Source organism: Corvus moneduloides, chromosome 3 (genome assembly GCF_009650955.1).
Source record: "Corvus moneduloides isolate bCorMon1 chromosome 3, bCorMon1.pri, whole genome shotgun sequence".
NCBI lineage: Eukaryota > Metazoa > Chordata > Aves > Passeriformes > Corvidae > Corvus > Corvus moneduloides.
The window spans coordinates 32022713-32044818 of record NC_045478.1 but is presented as its reverse complement, the minus strand read 5'-3'; the positions used below and the strand labels follow the sequence as shown (position 1 = coordinate 32044818).

General features: G+C 39.8%; 2 protein-coding genes across 6 annotated transcripts in view; both read right to left on the bottom strand.

The window, feature by feature from the left end:
• Positions 1–3517: 3517 nt before the first annotated feature.
• Positions 3518–14349, bottom strand: SDHAF4 (succinate dehydrogenase complex assembly factor 4). The gene is made up of 3 exons (XM_032104752.1): positions 14243–14349; positions 11766–11918; positions 3518–7298 (listed from the first exon to the last, which is right to left on the bottom strand). Exons 1-3 carry the CDS (start codon positions 14280–14282, stop codon positions 7189–7191), a joined length of 303 nt encoding a protein of 100 aa, XP_031960643.1. The 5' UTR covers positions 14283–14349; the 3' UTR covers positions 3518–7188.
• Positions 14350–17810: 3461 nt separating this feature from the next.
• FAM135A (family with sequence similarity 135 member A) overlaps positions 17811–22106 on the bottom strand; it is an 81001-nt gene continuing 76705 nt past the window's right edge. For all 5 annotated transcript variants that reach the window (XM_032104746.1, XM_032104747.1, XM_032104748.1 and 2 more), the window contains 2 exons: positions 19982–20095; positions 17811–19231 (listed from right to left, as the gene is read on the bottom strand). In XM_032104746.1, coding sequence (XP_031960637.1) covers positions 19026–19231; positions 19982–20095 — 320 coding nt within the window. In that variant the 3' untranslated portion in view covers positions 17811–19025. The remainder of the gene's footprint in view (positions 19232–19981; positions 20096–22106) is intronic.

The following is a 22106-nucleotide window of genomic DNA, read 5'->3' as shown; positions in this document are numbered from 1 at the left end:
CAGTTCATGTGGAGAAGCCTACTCCTGCCTCCCCTACCCTCCACAACACAGCACACTACTGGTAACCTCATTCTCCAGCCACCCTTATTTCAATAATATGGCAAAATGAAAATACTTATTCTTTCCTTGCATCCCTGTGCTGTTTTGCTTTCTGACTTCCTTTGAAGCACCACAGTAAGCTGCACAAATCCTGCACTGAGCATTCTGTTTTTTCCCCTCACACAGGGTTTGTGGAGCCCAGCAGGCCTCTGTGATACACCCAGTATTATCCACAGCTCTCTACAAACGGTTTTATAGGAAGGACCATCTGGTGGTCAGCCACCCAAATGCGCATTTGCTGCCTCCTGCACCTGTTCAGTGTCATTCAGCCTCTCCCTGACAGGTGCTCTCCCATCAGAGGTCTTCCTGAGTGAGGGGACGAGAGGATGCAGCACATCTCCTGAAACAGTGGCAGGTATAGACACCTTTCTGGTATTTCTGTTCTTAAGAAGGAATAAATCCCAGCCTATCTTCAAAATGGAGATGACAATAGGACCAGAAGGTAACCACTTGGCTCTCTGAGCCCTTTTGCTCAAATCTCTCTGCCATTTCAGAGATGGTTTTGATACCCACAGTCATTCACAGGTGAGCCTACAGTGTACCAGATGTGTACTACTTTAGCACAGGATTTCTCTGTGCAAACTAAGATATCAAACCATAAAAGCTTGTTTTGGGACTGTCCTGACATACCAGAATGTCCTGACTGGACAGACTGGACCACAGCCATGTGCATGCTCTGAAAGAAGCTAAATAATGTAACCTAAAAGCTAAGTCACCTTTACCAAGGGGACCTTGATGTGAATTTGGATTTATGTTTAAAACTTTCAGGGAGACTGATGCTACTTCTTAGAGGCATCTCTTTCTCCCTCTTTGCATCTTTGACTTCCGACAAAAGCTAGGTTTTGACAGAATAACAAACCTAAATTTGGGAGTCAAATGTAACTGAAGAAGTTCCAGTTATCTTTCTTGACTGTCAGTAAGATCTCCACAAACAAAAATGCCCCAAATTATCAAAATATTTCTTTCAAAGAAAGGAAGCAGAGGGAGAAACACCTGCAATTTGTGATTAATTTTATGAAGTGCCCTGTTACTACTACAGAGAAACTAAGGGTAGAGCCTATCAAAAAAACCACTTCAAGGATGGCAAAAAATAAAAGTGAAATTAAATAATATGTAATTTAATAATAAAAGAGCTGCAGCTGTCATTATCACATTGAAAAAAAAACCAGGGAGAATCAAACAATATGCCTGCCAGACCAAACAGCTACTGCAGTCCTGTCTCAAGAAAATCATCCGGGAAAAAATTTGTTTAAAGATCACACATACACACTGTAGAACTTGTAAGTGAAAGCCCTGGGGTAAAATGTAAACCAAAAGCAGGATACTCCCTGAGCTAAACAACACTTGCTCCTCTGTCTTTTAAGACATGGTGAAATTTTCCCCAGCTTTCAAATGGTAACTGGAAACACTATCCTTTGTTCTTTAGCCTCTCACAAGGAAGTCACACACAGACTAAAGGTTTGCTGAGCAAATATATGATCTTTTCCTAGTCTGCCAGTTTTATTTTGCTCCCTCTCAGCAGCACATCAGATAAGACTGCTTAGTTGTTAAGTTGATGAACTTCACCCTTATTAGAGAAAAAATCCCAACTAATTTGTAGGTTTGAGATACTTCTTGTCACCTGAGTATAAGCATATTCAGTGTTACCCTCCTGGCTGTAACACTGTAGGCATTTACTTGGGAGGTGGATAGGCAGAAGGAATTTGAAGTACCAGCTTCAGCCTTTTTCCTCTCATTTTAGGACACCTTTTACAAGGTGTCTAAGAGCTGGACATCTGCTTCCCTGCCAGCAGCGTTTGGGAAGAGCCTGGGGATCAAAAGCACTGCAGGCTCTTTTGCCTCACTGCAACCCTCCCCCTCTGAGGAACTGAGTAGCTCACACTCATGTCCATGGACACTCCTTGTCACCACCACAGCGCTGACACTGAATGCATCTCGCTTAGGACAGCTGTTTAGGCAGCCTTTAAAGTCAACGGGGAGGGTGCCCTAAAAACACCCCCACTGATCATCTGTAATGACAAACTCTCCCCATACTAAGACAAGACTACCTTTTAGAGGCATCTCCCTGCATTACAACTAGGAAGGAAGCACAGATGGCTATATAAGTCACTTAAGTTCAAAACAGTCAATTAGAAGAGTGGAAGCTACAGATCAGTATCTGGCTTCTAGGACTAACCTGACCACCACTGCATAGCTCACCTGACTTTGTCAGAAGCTAACATTTGACCATTACAGCTGTGTTTTTTGATGGGCCATGTATGTCAGCTTCAATATAAACTAATGTCTTAAGTAAGGACCTTAAAGAGCTGCTTTGAACACTCTCACCCTAAAAACAGCAATCACATTAAAATATGTGATTTTTTTTACAGGCATAAGGCTGTAGCTGACTGGGAGATTTAATGCCTGGAGAATGCATGTCAAAGACTTTCCTGCTGTAAGCTTTAACTGGCACTTCTGATGTTATTTAAGGGGGAAAAAAAATAGGTTCTCACAGCAAAAAATGCAGAAAGATGCTGAATATTTCTGAAGAAAATACATACGGTCAAAGACACTCAGCAGCTTGGTTTCCAATGGATGGGAGGCCAATATCTGCGCTGCCCTCACACTTCAAAAGTCAGTGAGTAACTCCAACGTATTCTGAAAAGGTGTCAAGGAGAGACATTAAGAGAATTAAGCTCTTGAAAGCTCTGTGGAAATCAGTGGCTGGGAAAGAGGTCCAAATAATTCCTCTCAGGGGGAAAAAATGGGCAGAAAGATGCCCCAGCTCTGGCCTAGTGGAGATAATGTCAATCAACACAGGAACACAGAGAAAGATGCTTGATCTGTAGGAGGTGTAAGACATTCATAGGAAACAGAACTTCATTAGTTCTGCCCCTTACAGCACTCATTTTAAATAGAGCTCTTTTCTCAGGATTTGCCATTTTGTAACTCAGATTCAATTTCTACTGGGACACCCTTTCTGCAACAAAAGTGTTGGGGAAGATTACAGGTGACTATCCCCAAACAAGCAGCAGTTATGGAGCTGGAAGAAGTAGCAGAGCCATACCCACATTAGAATGTAGCCTGCACATCTCAGCTGGTCTGACACGGAACACCAATCACCAGCTAAGCAAAGGTATTTTATAGTGCATTTTACAAAAGCAAGAAAGTGACCACAAATGTGCATGGTTTTCATCTCCATCAGCACACAGAGACACATTTCAAATAATTTCCTTATGCTCTGCTATGCTTGATGCTATGTTATTGACTCATGAACAAATACAAAAACCACAGAACTACTAAATCTTCTCTTATAAATGAATGCAGTTTTCCTCCTTTTCTTGACATTTCAGAACAAGATGGTGTGGTGCTTTTTCAATAAAAATACCAAAATAAGGGTCATAAAAAGGCACGTAATGCATCTGTCACTACAGACCACTGAAATTTGTCATCGTTTATTGCAGTCAACTGAAAAAGTAGTAAATATTTGTAACAACATTCTATGGTCCTTTACAAACATGCTACCATCACAGGTAATTTTACAGTGATTCTCTTATGTATCTTGTGTTTTAACTTAATTAAAATCAACACTGAAATACATACTTTCCAAACAAGGCAATATATAGCAAGTATTTTCTTTATCTGTAAAATGAAACTTCATGTATTTTGTAATAAAGTAATTATGGTGCAATTCCTTCAAACAATACAGGCTTCATAATTTTAATAATGTACCAAATGTATCTATGCCGAATAGCAGAAACAAGCTTAAAAGACAAAACCTACTACAGAAACACAACATACAGATTTTTAGTAAAGAAAATGAAACAGAGCAGCAAGCATCCTGCAGTACTGCAAGAATTTGCTTACACACACAGAACAATTTTCCTTTGCCTCCCAGAAAGTTAACAGGAAATGTTAGGATACAACCCCTGCTGCTTTTCGCTGTTTATACTAACAAAAAGAGCTACAAAAAAAGATTCAATCAGTATTTATGATAAAAACATATCTTTATGATAAAAACACATCTATCGCTGATCTAACACCTAATGCCCCAAGCCATTTTCTTACCCTAATGCTAAATTCCAGTCAATTGCTAACAGTAATTATCTGGGAAGAGCAGGAAGACAGCCCTGAAAAGTGCTGAAGTGCTGCTTTCCCAACTGCAGGCACTGCAAGAAAACAAAGAGAAATGATCATTTATACCCTACAATATCATTGTATCGTTTGTTACGTTCAAACTATGATTACTTTGACAGGTACCACAAGAGATTTTGCAGTACCATAGGATTTTGTGCTTAATTATTACTGGAGCCCTGGGCTCCTCTCTTTGGCAAATGCCAGATTGCCAGACGACATACGAGGGCCCCTTGGCATCCACTCTTTGGCTCTTACATATTATTTTGCCCAAATGTTCAGTTTCCTATGTCTTGTTGACACATTCCATAAACAAGTTAAGCAAATACTTGGTGGTTACTGGCACCAGCCTTGGAAGTGGTAAAAAAGGCCTGAAGTTGCTCAAGACTGAAGTGGTACCCTCTGTTTCCATGCATCAATTCCTTTGCAGCTATTTATTACACGGGTTAACAACAACCTTTTTACTTTAGGAAAAATTTCTTCAATGAAAGGGCTGTCAAGCTTAAAACAGGCTGCCCAGGGAAGTGTTTGAGTCACCATCCCTGGAGGTATTTAAAAGATATGTAGATGTTGCACTCAGGAACATGATTTAGTGGCAGACTTGGCAGTGGTGGGTTAATGGTCAGACTTGATGATCTTAAGAGGTCTATTTCAATGTAAACTATTCTGTGACTCTGTTTTTTGATGGAAAGCAAAATCCCTGCCTTTATGAGACACTCTGTCTTATTGGTACAGATGACAGTGCTTTCAGAATTATCTCCCAAATCCAGGTACTTCATGGATACTAGCAGGGAATATCTAGGACCTGCCTGAGCTCTGACAGGAAGGACTGCCTGCCTGTGGCTCTGACAGCAGCAGTCATCACCTGCATAAAAGAAGACAAGCAGGGGCCTGGACAGCACTTGTGTCAGCCCTTAATCACAAAGCTGAAGGAGACCGAAGATAACCAACTGAAATGTAAGGAAAATGATGGAAAAGTGAGACCAGTTCCTTGTCTACTAAATCAAAACAGCATAGTCCTCCATCCAGGGAGTAATGCACCTGAAGCAGATGCTGAAGAAAGCAATTAGATTTGAAAAGCAGGAATGCCAAGAAGTGGAACTAGGTAAACATTCATGGAGTGTGTGCTGGGAAGGGTAAAACCTGGTATGTGAAGATAATGAAGTCATGCAACAATCCATGGAGAAGATTCAGAATTAAAAATTAAAATAACTGCAGTATTTTACCACCTCTTTGCAAATTAAGAAGTTAAGCCTATTAATAATGATGCAGAAAAGGCAGAAGCTTCCAGTTAAAATTTCCACTTCCTATTTGAAAAGGTGATGTATTGTGTGAGAAAGTATTTTCCAACACACCAGCAAGTGAAAAGGCAAAACATTATTAGAAATAATTAACAAACAGCATATATTAAAGATAGCTGACCCAACCTATCTTTAGGTAACTGAAAATGTCAATAGATTTTGGAAAGATCTGTCACTCTACAAAAGGGAAGCTAGAATGAATTAGATATAAATACAAACCAATTTTCCAGTATCCAAACCATGCTGCAGAATTTAAAGGTTCAAAATGTAATTACCACTAATTCACACCCTTTATGAGGAACAGGCTTTCATTAATCTCATTTTGCTTGTCAGTGAGGTTGATAAATGTTTAACTGAACAGGTTCAGTATGTTTGTAGGGAATCATCACAGTGAGACAAACATCCAAACTCACAACTAGAGCAAGACTATGTCCATGACATACACACTGGATACGCAAACTGTCAGATGTCAACAAGGAGCTCCCCCACTGGCTGCCAGTCAAGTGAGTTTTAGGGGAGGCTGCGCAGGTTTGTGACAAGACCAACACACTTTAATGCTCTAGTTAAACCATGCAAAGGCAAAGCTGGGCAAACCCCACACCCTTTCTCTGATTCTGAGACTAGAGAACACCCATTTGTTCAGGCTATCAAAAAGAACTTGCATAGAAATAGAGCACACGTTCACACATTTCAATAATGACAAGTTACTCTCATTAGTAAGTACCCACACAAGTGGTAGATTTGCCCTCTACTACTCCTCTACTACAGTACTTATGACTAGGCAAATTCTTGAATGAAGAACTGAGCTCAGTGTGACTGAAAGATACTTACTTTGATGCCAGATAACTTAGTTTTAATCCCTGCAATATTAGATCACCTAACAGAACTTGTCCCCTTTGACCACAAGGTTTCAGGCAGTAATGCTGCATTTTCCCAAGCAGCATTTAGCCCATGCGCAAAAGGGCACCTCCACTTACAAAAGAAAATGCAAGTAGCAGGAAGAAGACAGGTGATAAAGAACAGTGTCCTAGAATTGCATACAGAGCACCTCTACACTACTTGCAATCAAGAGCTGACCCTCTCCAAATTAAGTCTCCATCTCCATTGTGCTATTTACAGTCCTCAGTCAGAGACAAGACTGTCCCTTCTCTACCAACAGGAAGAAACATCCAACCCACAGCAATGGGGACAGAGGGGAAGGTTCTTGAGTAAAGGGGCTTTTATCAGCGAACCACTGTGTGAAATCAGTGACCTACTGATCTCCTCAGAGCTGGTTCTACTTTTGATGAATGGTGTCCAGTTTCATAAAATGTGAAGTTCTTTCAACACTTTTACAACACCACATAAATCTTTACATTAATGAAGAAATACAAACCTTTATACATCTCAGTAAGCACCTGACTACCAATCTCACACCACTATACTTGCATTTATACTTGGACAGAGTAAATAGCATTAAAAGATCAGGCAGACACTGAGCCACTAACAGCTCCATAATCTGAGCTGCAGCATTGTGTTTAATTACATTGTGTTATTCAGAAAATTCATCACATGACAGAATGTGGTGGCACGACAGAAACAATAAGCTCAATGACAAATCCAGGTGAGATTTTTTCTGTACATTATATTTTTCAGCAACCAGAAATATTTTATTAGCAATACAGACATTTAAATATTAGAAATCTATACAACGTCCTTTTCTCTCCCAGTCTCCAAATCGTGTAGGTTCAGGGCCTCTAGGTCCACCCCTCTCTTTTGTAGTAGGATTGATTCCATCAGGGAATTCTAAAATAACAGGGAAAGTTCATTAAAATTTCTGTAATGCTGACAAATACAAAGATGTCATCATTGATGATGTTTTCCTTTTAGTTTCATTTTCAAATACAAAATCAATTATTTTTTGTTTTGAAAGGAAGCCTTGAGTTAAACATTTCCCAGAATCCTACAAAAGTAATTTCTGTTTTTTTTACTACAATCAGCAATATGTGTGATCATATTCATTTCTGAAAAAAAACTGAATGTCCAGAGGCATTAAAGCACCAGAGTTTCTCAAGTCAGAACTTGCATCATTCAGGTATGCTGTACTTATGTTCACTAAATCTAAAATCCCAGGTCACTTGCTGTTTGTTCAGGTCTCTAATTTTAAGCACTGTTTTAATTTTAGCTTGAATTTTACTCAAGATTCTATTAGTCTTATATTTAAAACATCCCAGGTTGGATGGTTAACTCATCCAGCCTAACCTTGAACACTTCCAGGAATGGGGCATCCACAGCTTCACTGGGCAGCCTGTTCTAGTGCTTCACCACCCTCACAGTAAAGAATTTCTTCCTAACATCTAATACAAACCTGCCTTCTTTCAGTTTAGAACCATTGCCCCTTATCCTGTCACTGCTTGTATGAAAACTCCCTCCCTTCATTTTACAAACCCCCTTAAGGTACTGAACCCCTTTTAGGCATCAGAAGGCCACAGTCAGATCTTCCCAAAGCCTTCTCTTCTTCAGGCTGAACAACCCCAGCTGTCTCAGCCTGTCTTGGTAGAAGAGATGCTCTACCCCTATGATGATCTTCACGTCCCTCCTCTGGACCCATTCAAACAGGTCCATGCCCTTCTTGTGCTGAGGAGCCCACAGCTGGACGCAGCACTCCAGGCAGGGTCTCATGAGGGCTGAGCAGAGGGAGAGAATCACTTCCCTTGACCTGCTGGCCATGCTGTTTTTGATGCAGTCCAGGATTTGGCCGATTTTATGGGCTGCAATCACACACTGCCAGATCATGTCTGGCTTTTCATCCAACCCCCTACCCTGCTACAAAAGAGAAGCACCCCGCCAGCTCATGCTACTTTCTTAAACAGCACAGAGCTTTCTGCACCTCAGCCAACATTCTTACACTACTTTCTGCACCTTTACTCAGGGCTTTCTCCTAAGAATAGTTAACTCAGGCCATTAAGCTATTAAGTATTTGTGGGCACAGCACCACCCTAGGCTGTCTCTCATCCTGCACTAGACTGCGGGGCTCCCAGAAAATCACAGTACCCCACATGCCCCTTGCCACACTGATTCTCCAGAGCTTCCCATATATACACCTAACTTGGGACTCCCTCATGCATATCCCTAACTCAGCCCTGGTGGGCAACACAAGTAATGAGGTGCAGGGTTGAAAATGAGAGCAGACAACAACAGAAATTCTGGACAGCAGACAAAAAGAAAAGTGATGGAGGAAACTCACGCAGCTACAGGCTATACAGGATAACATACTGGGATGCCTGTTTCGTAACTGATGCAGACCAGGAAAAGAAACGTCAGTATTTCAGCACCTCTGGCACTACAAGGAGTGCAAATGCACCTAATATTATTTTGTACATGTCATCATCCCAATATCAAAGCACTACTGATGTGCTGACAGTAGATGCAGATGCTCAAAAGATTTCTCCACGATACACACTTCTACAGAACAGTGGGAATTCCAACATCCAGCTTCAACCCTTAGTTTTTTCCTAGTAATACAACAGGCAGTTTGCAAACTATTGCTGATGTTACATGTAAAAAATACAGGTGCAACTAAAGAAACCTTGAGTCTTGCTCCAAACCTGGAATACCTAAACAAGTAATAAAAGATATTGATTATGTATGTTTTAAATGAAGCAGTGATGGCATTGACTTTCCTGGGAATAAAAAGACGAGAATTAAACAGCTGCTTACACAGTAACCCCAACTGTGAGTTAGTTCTCAAGTGAGCCACAATGTGAAATTGCATGGAGATGATTCTATAATACAAGAATGATGATACTGTAATACAACAATATAACGACAAACTTGCTAATAAATTTGTGAAAGAAGGAGAAGCAGAAGTAGCTTTTCACCATGATGCAGCTTTCCCAATGGCTGTGGTGGCCTCAAGGTAATACACTCTGAAGTTGGAGACGTTTTCTTAGCTCTGCTGCACAAAAAGTGCCATTTTACCCTGTATGTACCACAGGGGACCTCTGTGGAAGAGTATCTGAGGATTCTGGATATGAAATTAAGGATTCTAAGGTGCAAGAACAAGATCAGTTTCTTAAATGAATGTCAGGAATGATTAGTCTTTATGCTGCTATCATTCAACTCTGGTGGCCTTATGGAAAGAAGTATATGTAAATAATAAAAAATATAAATATAAATACAAATATAAATATAAATAATATCCTCATGGACTGAACTATGCATGATGCTGGCTTGCTTAGATGTTGAATATCCAGCTTCTGACAGCTATGCTACTTTTTAGTTTTCTGGAGGTGAGTGGCAATGCTCTCATGAAACAGTATCACATCCAGTTGTGGAAAATGACTTTATCCAAGTTTATCCAAGAAGAATACATCCCAAGAATTGACGCAATTACCAGCTCTGTTCAGAAGGGCACATTAATGTGTTTGAAGGATTTCATGAAGTACTATCTACAGATGAAGGAAATTCTGCTTCCAGTGGGCACTCTGCTGCCTTCCTTTTGGAGACTATAGATCAGTCTGGATTTCTTTTCCCCAGGATGTTAGTGCTTTCAGACCTGGCTTCCTGTTTACATGGTAAGGCAGAATATATTCTGTATATAGAAGAATAAGAAGAAAATATTTCATCAACTTGTTAATGTTTAATTCATGAACATGTTGGGCAGAAGAAATTTGTGTTTAATTTGCTGCAAATAGTTTAAAGTTATTCTTTGCATTGCCTCTTTGTAAGTTCTTGAATCAAAAATACTTTTTTTTAAAAAAAATAAAAATCCCAAAGCCCACCCAGAGTACTGTGTGCAGCTGTGGAGCCCCCAACACCAAAAGAGGTGGACCTGTTGGAACAAGTCCAGAGAAGGACATTAAGACAATCACAGGACTGGAGCACCCCTCCTATTAAGACAGACTGAGAGAAGACTGAGAGAATTGGGGTTCTTCAGCCTGGAGAAGAGAAGGCTCTGGGAAGACCTTTTAGCAGCCTTCCAGTACCTGAAGAGGGCCTTTAAACAAGCTGGAGAGGGATTTTTAACAAGAACATGTAGTGACAGGAGAAGGGGGAATGGCTTTAAAATAAAAGACAGTAGGTTTAGATTAGCTACTAGGAAGAAATTCTTTACGGTGAGGGTGCTGAGGCACTGGAACAAGTTGTTCAGAGAGGCTGTGGATGCCCCATCCTTAGAAATGTTCAAGGCCAGGCTGGACTGGGCTTTGAGCAGCCTGGTCTAGTGGAAGGTGCCCCTGTCCATGGCAAGAGTGTTGGAACTTAATGACCTTTAAGGGCCTTTCCAATTCAAACCATTCTATGATTCTAGGATTTTTCAGTAATTTTGTCACCTGGATATTTATAGTAATCTATTTATACACTAAAAAGCTTGTCCTAGAGACCTCAAAATAGAAAAACATGGGTTATTGCTACTGATGAACTGTAGCAGAATATCATACTATGGTGAGTTATACAAAGCATGAGCACTGCTTTTAGTTAAGTGAAGATGGCTAATTAAAAAGAAGAAAGAAAGAGATTCTGTCCTTCTGCCATCTGACAAAAAAAAGTATGTTCGTATTTAGTTCAGCAGTGATATATCTGTGCCAATCTTGTCAGGTTCTCACCATGCAGTCCCAGTGAGGTCACCAGAACACAACACCAGTACCAGTTTGTTAGATCTGCCCAGGCCCCACCGAGCTGCTCAGTAAACTCAGTATCAGATGTTTCTTTACAAAAAACTACCTGCAAGATTAAGGAATCTTGGCCACGAAATGCAGCATGAGTCAGAAATATTTTGTGGACTAAGAAATAAAACAGGCCTTTTGAATAATACAAAGTAGCTGGTACCCTGGTAAGTTTACTGCCACTGTTCACAGCTGTACTATTACAGACCAATACCAGCTACATTTCTCTGAATCATGGAATGATTTGTGGTGGTAGAAGGCACCTTTGGCAAACACTTGGCACCAGCCCTGCTCAAGGCAGGGTAGGTACTAAGTTAGGACAGCCAGGCAAATTTGCCCATCTTCAAGAGCAGAGGAATCCCCAGTCTGGGTGAATTGTTACAATGCATAACCAGGGTTGTTCTGAAGACTTCTTCCCTGGTGCACCATTTGCTGCAACTTGTGCCCATTGCCCTACCTCTCTGGTTTTTTTTCAGAACCAGTAAGCTTTTAGAAAATGATTCTAAAGAGTGCTGAATGCCTGTCATCTTCTTAAACTGACATCAGCACAGCATCTCACAGTCTTACCTTTAAAACACACCTTCCAATTTTGTAAAACATTACTTACTTTCCAGGGGCTCCTTCTCTATACTGGACTCTTCTGTTTCATCAAACCGACCTACTGGTAACTTTGGTTTCTTAAGGGGCTGCTTAGCAGGTTCAGATCTTCCTCCTGGTTTAGAGCTGGAGCTGCTCCGCAGGTGGCAAAGAAGTGATGACTCTATCAAGCAAACAGACACGAGTAGCATAAATGTGGGAGTTTAACACTGAGTAATGCTGTGACTGTCCAGAGCACCTCTGAAAAAAACCTACTTCAGGAATGAGGGAGTGGAGGACAGGAAAACAAACTCTAAAAATTATTTAACATTCAACTCATGAACACCTAAGAAATCAGCACAGATAATTATTTCTGGCCCTAGAAACATATGTAGGCAAAACTGTGTTAGTTGTATAACTCAGTTCACATAAACAGTATATTTTAAACTGCTTGAATTTATCTTTGCTGTTACATTCTTGTATTTTAGACTCTTAAACAGTAATTATGCTAGCATAGACCAGTACATTCTGCTTTCCGGGAGAAATCCTAACCTCCCCCAAGAAACCTGCTGATTTCCAGGTCTTGGCTCATTTCCAGCAGCTTTTTAGTCAGAAAAAGCTTCTGCTTTCCTAAAGGAAAGTTTAAAAAAAATAAAACATTGTTCCCTTAGTAACAGGTTTCCCAGAATGTCGGCAGAGGATAGCTGGGCTTCCCTTAGGATGGTAAAATAATTCAGCTGGTAGTCAAAAGCAGGAAAAACTTTGAGCGTGTTTAAGTTCAATTATGTAACTGCATGCAAATGCTTTCATTAAAAGCATTAATTTTTTTCCTTTAAAGTCCTACTAACATTTCAGTTAAAAAGCCGAATGTCCACAGTAAGCATAAACTACCCACTAAAACTATTTTGGCTATGGACACGTAGCTAAAGCAGCTCTGACATTTCTTATGAAGCAAGATTCAGAAATCCTCCCTGTACCAGCTGGGTGCAAAGCACCTGAAAGAACTATTATTCTACCTTCCTGAGGAGATTGAATCAGGAAGCCTTCTCAAGCACTGTCAACTTGTTAGTTGACATATATATGTAAATATATACCAACTAACAACTCACCTGTATTCCCAGCATATTCATTCATTTTAAAATACCACATCTTTAATATCAAACCCTACAGCCACATAAACTGTATTATGTCCGCCATCTGCTGCCAATGCCCCAAAGGAGTAATATATTTTTTTCCTTTAAGCATGACATAACAAACTATTAACAGTAAAGGATCTAATCTGTTGCAAACATTGGGTCTTTCTATTCCTGCCAAGCTTCTTGTCATTCTTCAGTAAGCTAAAAGAAAAGCTAGCTAGAAAATTAAATTATAGCTGGTATTCTAGTCCAATTCAAATAAAAGGTACTGGTACGAAATTGATTATCTCAGTCAAGAGAGGCAAAATCAATTTTCCTTGATGGATTTACTTGATATTCTTGACCAAAATACACTCTTCTTGACAGAGAGGTGACAAAGGTTCAACACTAAACATCTCTGAAAAAGACGAGACAAACTATCAACTTCATCAGTAAACCACATTCTACAAACTGCTCTTTGATTCTCTCCTCTTTCATATGCTGTTACAAAGCCCTCCCATTTATTTATTATATAACTGAATTTGAAGTTGAAAATCCCAAGTCTCTAAAGCTGCTGGACTCCAATATCCCATCTTTTGAAGTGGCCCACAGACTGTGATTTATCATAACAAAGCTATCCATGTAGTGGGAGCTGGGCACACATTGGGATGCTCAGAGGACTAGAGCATCAGCTACATCCTGCCATGAACCTGACAGCCAAACAGAGCACAAACACCTAACAACAATTTTTTAACAGATCTTCCATTAACATACATAAGAGTATTTTATCAATAGCATCACAGAACCTCAGCTTTTGACGGAGAGAGAAGCACCCGACGAACGGCCCAAGCTGAGGCCTGTGGGACAGGCTCTGTTACCCAGTCTGCCTTACTTTAAACAAACGACCTGAATCTCCTCAGGTGAAGGGCACGGACCAGTAACTTTCAGGACCACAGCACGTCTCCTCCAGCTATTCTCCAAACGTCAAACCACTGTTTAACATTTTACTGCCGTTAAGTATGCAGCAATGCCAGGGCAAGAAAACCTCCGTAACAAAAGATTTGCCCGACAGCAGTAGGTTTGCAATACAGGGGAGAATATTAATACCGGGGGAGCGGGTGGAGGAAGGGATGGGAGGACGAACAGGGAAACCGTAATGAAGCGTGTGAGGAAAGCTGTGCAAGCCCACGGCCGCCCGGCCGCCGCGGGCGGAGGAAGCGGGGCGTGTCACGCTCCTCATCCGCCGCCATCTTGGGGGCTGTCCAGCTCCCCCAGCGCCGGCAGCCCCGGCCCCGGCCCCTCGCTCGTCATTCCCCGCGGGAGGGAGAGCAGGGGAGCCGGGGAGCCCCTCCGCGGCACAGCGCGGGCCCTCCCGCCTTCGCCCGCCTCTTACTCGCTGCCCCGGGCGCGCCGCGCAGCAGCCGCAGAGCCATGGCCAGGACGAAGGCGTGCGGGGCGGGCAGCGCCGCCGCGCAGGCGCCCAAGGCGGCGGCGGCTCCAGCCGGGGGCGGGCGGCGAACGCGGCCCCGGTCACGGTTGCCGCGGCGGCCTCACAACTCCCACGTGCCCCGGGCTGCTCCCCGCCTCCGGTAAACAGAGCCACGGTCCCGATAAAGGCAGCTACGGGCTCACAGAGGTGCTCGAGAAATACGCTGTAACTCTTCTCTCCGCCCGTCGCCAAACCTGGAGCAAAGACGTGTTCTTTCTTCCATGCAGTGAAGAGTCTAGTGCTGCAAGAACCCGTTTTCTCCCCGGTGTGTAGTGCAGTCCAGGTTTTTTTTTTATTTTTTTAATAATAAAAAAATTGTACACTTTTCAAATAATACACAAAGGCTGCTTAGGACATGAAGGAATGTTGGCTAATACCACAGTGATGTACAGACAGTGCTTGTGCTTTCACACGGCATCTTTCCAGGTTCTGAGTTTAACCAGTGATGTTGCTTTTAACACTCAGTATCCTAATCCTGGGATAAGTAACACCTGCGTTCATGGAGTGGCGCTCCAGTTAATTAGCTCCAGTTAATGTTTTGAATACGGCAAGTTTTGCTTTTTGTCACTCTTCAAATTTCTCCAGCTAACCTTGTTCTTACATAAAACAGAATTTACTCTGTCCACAGATACTAACCTGCAGAAGAAACTGGGAGATCTGAATCTAAAATATCACTTTGTGTTTACATCTGAAAGGTTTAAGTAAATCTTGGTAAATTATAGAGCAGCAGCACTCCCTGGAGTTTACTGTGCTATATCTGGCAATGCCTACACACTGAAAGTGATTAAATTTAACTGACTGCCTTACAAGTGACGTTTTCTCAATCACCTTTTTTAACATGGTTAATTAGACATTAGAGACTGAAAATAATGGAAACCCTTTCCTTTATTCTAACAGCAAGATGCTGGGCCTCTAGATCAGAGTGAATAAAGATGAATGCAGAAAAAAATGTTCTGCCCAAAAGCAGCAAGAAAAAAACCTAAATGGATCTCACCAAAGTTCAAAAAGTTAGCATTTATGTGTTCAATACAATAAAAACATGAAATCCTTCCCTTAAAAAAACGTACCAAGTTGTCTGCAGACACCAAGCAATAGTAAGCTCTGCTCCTAAACCACTTCACACAATCCATGAAAAATCATACATGTATGCACACATCATACGCACATGCATACATGTCAAATTTCAAATGGTAAGAATGAAATAGCAACGAAAGATTAATGAGGTACTGTTTATCCACCTAAAAATTAACTGTCTTCAAAACATATTTCTAGTCTTTATTATTGTACTGCTGTAAAAATGCAAAATTCACTTTTAACTTCTGAATTATTAATTTCTAGATCTTTTGGCTAAGGAGGTAATAAATCTTAACACTGGTAAAAACAAATGTAGCATACACCACAGGAATTTTCTACTTTGTGATTGAGTGTTTTCTTTTCTTGTTCTCCTTCCTCTGTTTACTGATCATTTATCTCTCACGTTGCAGCTTGCCTCCTGAGACGACATAAACAATATTGTATTTAGCTTTGCTGTTCTACAAAGTGGGGAATAAAAGACTTAAAGCTGGCACGAAGCTTGCAGCAGGTCAGTTCAGATGAGCCCAATGTATTGGTCTTGGGGGCTATCTGGAAAGCACTAGAACCAGCACTGCCCTGGGCACCAAGTGTACTGATATTGCCTAAATGCCCCCTCTGCCTCTGAGACCATATCGAGAACCTTGGTTATCTGAAGACCACACCTGGTCAGGGCTGGACAAATAAAACTGGCTTGGAAACAAGGTTGTTTCATGGTTACAGAGTAAGTTTTCCATCAATGTCAAATCTCTTGGCTCTGCTGCAAAACCTGGTGATTTCCAGTATAATGCAAGCTCTTTTTCCAAAGTAGTAGTAATTCCTAGATCTACAGGAACAGAAAGTTTAGTTTGTATTAAGGATTCAAACACAACCCAAGGAATTAATTTATATACACAACATGGAAAGAGAAGTGCAGACACTATGTTATTTTATGCAGCAATCTAATAATATCACTGAGAGCTTTTTGAAATAACACTACCAGCCTACTGCCTTCAGGGAACAAGAGACTGACAGTTCTCAAAAGGAATGTTGAGACCTCAGTTCTTACCTCTCATTCTGTTATCAGCATAATTCTCTTTCAAGCAGCTGCAGGATACCTGCATGAAGGAGAGGTCACTATTGCTAAAGGAAGATGAAGCCCTCATTCAAACAGAGGAGTGGTGAGATGGTGAGTAGCAGCACTTTATAGCTGCTACTGCATCAGATGACACTGACTTATGTGTACACAAGTCTGTATTTTAGTCTAGGAAAGAGAAGGCAGAAATCTGCAGGAGTAGGGGGAACATGCCATGCAACACATGCACAGTTGTCCAAAATATCCCAGCCTGCATGTGTTGTTCAGAGAGCAACTGCAAGTGACTATACAGTTTGCAAGTAAATATGAACTTCCTATGCTCCAAGGACGTGTTGGGGTCATCACGCCTCTCACTACTGTCAAACGGCACATTCCTTTGGGACTTTGGGGTGTCAAACAGCCCTCACAAAAGCTACGGTACTGAGAGGGCTACCAAACCACATCTGGAGTAGGCAATAACAATTAAGAAAGAGAGAATGAATTTAATATTTTCTTAATTTGCCGTGTTCCTTGATAAACTTACATGCAAATACCACATAACTTTCTGCACCATCCATTTTCCTCGAAGAACAAACCTAATTCAAGCTGCCTTAAATGGATGGGATCTACTGTTACCCCCACAACCCAAAAAAAGGGGGAAAAAAAAGAAAAAAAAAGGAAAAGAAAAAGAAGTGGCTACTTCTGTCAGGATACTTCTGCTTTTCTGATCACAAAAGCATGCTTCACACTTTCAGATTTCCAGAGACAGAAAGCAAGACACATTTTTCAACAGTGACAGAACTATCTAAATACTTGTTTCCTAAAAACAGTTTAAAGTCTTCATTATGAATCAAGGAATATTTTGTAACTTTAGCTCCCTTAAACAGATATTCAAAGTTTAGCCAGTAGCCAAATCCAATAATTCTGTTAAATAAAAGACAATTGAGATACCAGAACATAATTTAAATATTTAGACCTTAATAGCATCATCATAATATAAAATTATGAATAAAAATCGGCATTGTTATAGTGAGAATGTATTAAAGATATCTTTGTGCCATAAGGACTTGCCTAACACAACTCTAATAAAAGTACTCTTTGCAGTGTATACATTGCTGAACTGTAGATGCTCAGATGATCATTTGAGCACCTTGTAAGTTATGGGGAACCCCTGCCCCATATGTTACAAAGACTATGATACAACATTCCATATCAAATGCAAAATCACTTCAGTATATATACTATTATTGCTATATTAATTTCCAAAGTACAAAATTATTAATTATATATAAAAAAGCCTCCCCAGAATTTTGGTAATTAGCAGAACATTTCAGTTTTTTTAATTGCTTTCATTAGAGTAATTTGTTCATTTTATTAACACCAGATGCAATAACACAATGCTAAAAATAAACATGCATTATACAACAAATTTGTATTTTTCAAAAAATTTTCATTACAATTAGTGTACAATTAGTGAATGCACATGGAACTCTTTCCCCCCACCTTTAGTGAATTATTGTTTGAAACAGAGAAAAGGGAAGGAAGGAGAAACCAAACAACGCTATTCAGCACCAGTAGAAAGTCAACAGACCTTTAACTTTCCTGTATATCAAAAACATTTTATCTGTGTCACTAAACAGGTAAAGTTTACAATATTGTCTCATTTGAAGATGTATTGATTTATATTTACAATACTTTATAGTCAATAAAACATTTTAACAATATTTAAAAATTGCTTAAGTTCATAAAAGTATTGCAGAAATTTATAACATTTACTTATTTTAAGTACATACAAGGAAGTCCATGTAAAATTGTCCATGTTCATCTGAAGAACTGACAGAGTAAGGAACCATCTTAATATAGTTTGCAAAACCCCAATTATTTGAAGGCAGCTGTCATTGAACATTCAAAAATCCTTAGTTGCCATTTGCTTCTGAAAACAAAAGTTCCAGTAATAAAATTTGAGTATGTAAACTAAGATGTTTTTGAGATCAGTAGAAAATATATTCCCACAGGCATAACATATTTAACAATGACAGTAATGACTTTGTACAAAACTGTTAAGCTGTAGCAGATACAGTCATTTTCAAATATCCAGTATTTTAGCAGCTCATTGTGTTTCCAGTTAAACTTCCTACAGTGCTAAAATACGAAAAGTGAACACGTAAGACATTCTTAGAATTTTAAAATCCAATTTATTTTTGGCATCTAAAGCCTCTTGTAAAATGTAGCCAAGTAACATCGACTTCTGTTGTCTGAGAGCCAATAACCAACCAAACAAAAGTACACACTGTGCTTTAATCTCCAAATAATTAGGTACCCAAAATTAAGAAAAAGTAATAGAAAAGTAAAAAGAACAAAATAAAAAAATATTGCACAGTCACATTACCTAGAAAGTAAAGTTGATGTTAAAAAGCCCTAAGTGTGGATGATATAAATTATCTTCCATATAAAAAGTATAAATATCTCTTAAAATACAGCTGCAGCTATACTTTAACACCACACATTATCTGAATTCATCTGTTAATGAGGTAATAACCAAGTCTCTTATAATGCTTTTTTCTACTGAAAATATTTTAGGGCAGCAACAAGAAAGAATTTTTCTAAAAATATTTCTGAATCAAGAACAGCAATGTGTGCAGCTCTCCCTATGAGAGAATCTGCTGTATTGGGTAATGCATTAATTACATTATAACGAACCAAATTACATTCCTTATTTTGAAGAACTGGCAGAAGCAGGTTCTGGATCATTTCAGCATAAACTGGTCCTGTAGAGGAAAAGAAAAGTAGTGCTGTGTGAATTGCCAGAAACAAACACAATTCTTTGATCTTGAACTCAAAATGAACACATTCCAGAGTAAGAGAAGTAAGGAAATGTGTTATGCTGTGGCTCTGTTAAGATAGAATATACAGAAAGTTTAATTTCCTCTAGAAATGCTGGAGAAATGATTTGAAGCTATGCATTTTAGTATTTGTACATTTATAGTGAGAATGCACTTATCAGTAATAATTTATTACACTAAAGTTTTTTGTTAATATATAATAATAGAATGCAATTGTGCTAGGATATCTCAGCAGTAAATACAGCAACTGGCCCTAACTGATTATGGAAAAATTACCTTTTCTTTCAGTGCTATTATTAAGCTGCAGTTAAATACAGCCCAGGGCTTGATGCTACAATTTGATATCCTCAGAAATCAAAATTATTTGTCCTCCCTGTTCATGGAACAGTGCATGAAGGGCTGTGTCTATCTCACCTAACTTTCAGCAAAGTCAGTAAGTTAGAAACCTGTTCAGTCTCATCTCCATCTGCATGTAATAGAACAGGACAGATACAGAAAGCAAGTCAGCCTCCACGTGGATTTTCTCTCTCTCCTACTACAAAGTAAGCCCAGAGTTTCTAAACACATAATAGAGGTGCCTCAGTTAAGCAATCAAAATTAAATGGGAGGAAATGGGATTGATACGTGTGAGGTTTTAACCCGAGTAGTTTGTTTATTTTGCAGGATATTTATTACCTGATTGTTTATCCTTTAAAGCTGTTTTACACATCTCAATGCGAGCAGAGTGATAAGGAACATAACGATCCTGCAGAGATCCTACTAACACAATGTTTTTGAAGTAATGAAGACCTACAAGAAAAAAGGTTATCACTTACAGCAAATCTATTGCTACAGAATAATTAAACATTTTACAACTGATATTTGGCACTAATTTATTACAGGATCTTGCACAAAAAGGGAGAAAAATCAATTACAATAGGTAGGGCTACAAAATAACGAGATGTTTGGTACCAGCCTTTTCTCTGTACATATTTAATACACATAGTCATGGCTCAATTGTAAAGTTTCCCATTAAACTGAGTATAGTTCAAACCTTCATCTTTTTTCTTAGGAATACAGTGCTTGGTTTCTGGCTGTACAGAAGAGAGTAAAGCCTCCACATAGCTTAAAGAAACCTAAAGATGGATGGTGATTTTTCAGACAACAGCTGCATTAGAATTCATGCCTAGCACCGACACATACATGATACAGCCCACCTAATGCAGGTGCCTCTATTAGGCACTGCCTCACTGTAAGGTTTAACCAGCTTGAGCAGAGGTGCAGGATCCACCCAACATAACACCTGAAGTATAATTAAACCTTTATAACTAAACCCAGACTTCCTACTTCTTGGACAAGCACGCTAATAGTAGAATGATGCAAAGGTAGGAACCCCCAGTAATGACAGTTACGGTCCTTAAAGACATTTAGTTGTTAAATTTTCTTTAGAAAGCAGCAGCAGATTTCTGGTGCTGCCCACCTGCTTTAGGCCAAACACAATGAAGCACTTTAAGAAAATAGTTTGCCTTAGAACAGCCCCTTCTGAGTATCACATTTTAGATGTAAGTATCAGGAATTTTTCCTTTTGAGAAAAGTGTTTGATCGAAATCTTCAGCAGGAGCAAAGAAGGTATATAGGGTATTTCATAAGATAAGTGAGTTTTACTGTTTACCTATTCTTCATCCATTTTGGGGTTAAGCAACAGGACGATGTGCTTAACAGGTATGTTCTTTGGCAAATTTGAAATCTAGAGCCACAAGCCACCATACAACAACGTAGCTGAAACCTTGACCCTCAAAACACCACCTGCTGGATCCACAGCAAATTTTAGTTTTTGCTGCCTTAGGGGTTTTCCCAGATGGAAAGCCAATGTCCAAACAAGACACCACATTAAGCAGCAACAGATGTTTCTTCATCTTGGACCCCTATTTTCCTATACTCTTACAAAAATCAACAGAATTTGCAAAATCAGGGCTACACTTCTCAACAGTGCTGTCAATCTCTTGCATGTACCCTGGGGTTAAGTGACTTCTGGAAAGACTTATGTTTAGAATCCCTATAGAGACCAGTATACAAATTCCCTGTATCGAGAATCTGGAAAGAGGAATTGTGGGTTGGGGAATCCCAAATGCCTCTCACCTTGAGTCTGAGAGTCAAGCACAGCCAATGCTGTATGCCCACTGAGTGAAGAAAGAGATGACAGGACAGAAGCAGGCCTTGTACAGATACCAACAGTTAAAGGCACCAACAGCTACAGCGTACATACCGTATATTAACTCACACCTCAAAGAAAAACTTTCTTCCTTCTCTATGAGGGAAGCATAAAACTTACTTTCTTTTCTCCTTATCTAAAATTATTAATTTTTCACATCTCTTTCTCCTTTCTCCCCAAGCCTTTCTTCTCCCTTACACCGAACTCACTGAAGGACCTGGAAACAAGATGGTATATGAGGCTGTGGCCCAAAATATAGCTCTTTCCATCTCTTTGGTAAGAAAAAAAAAAGAAGAAACTGAGCCAGAAGACTTCTATATTCCTTCTACTATTTATGAGAAACAAAGCCTGAAATGCAGATGACTCTTGAGACGATGCTATCCAGGTATTTCAAAAATCCTGTCTGTCATCAGAAAATATGTCACATTTCTACAACAGAAAATAATACTCAAATGACAGTGTCTCTAGTCATGTTGAGATACATACACATAAAACCATGCAATGTGAATTTTTTTGAAGCCAACTAATTAATTAATCTGATTATCTCTTAAGAGGGGTCCCACAGTCTTATTCAGCATCTAGTGTGTAACTTCTCACACAGCTTCTGTT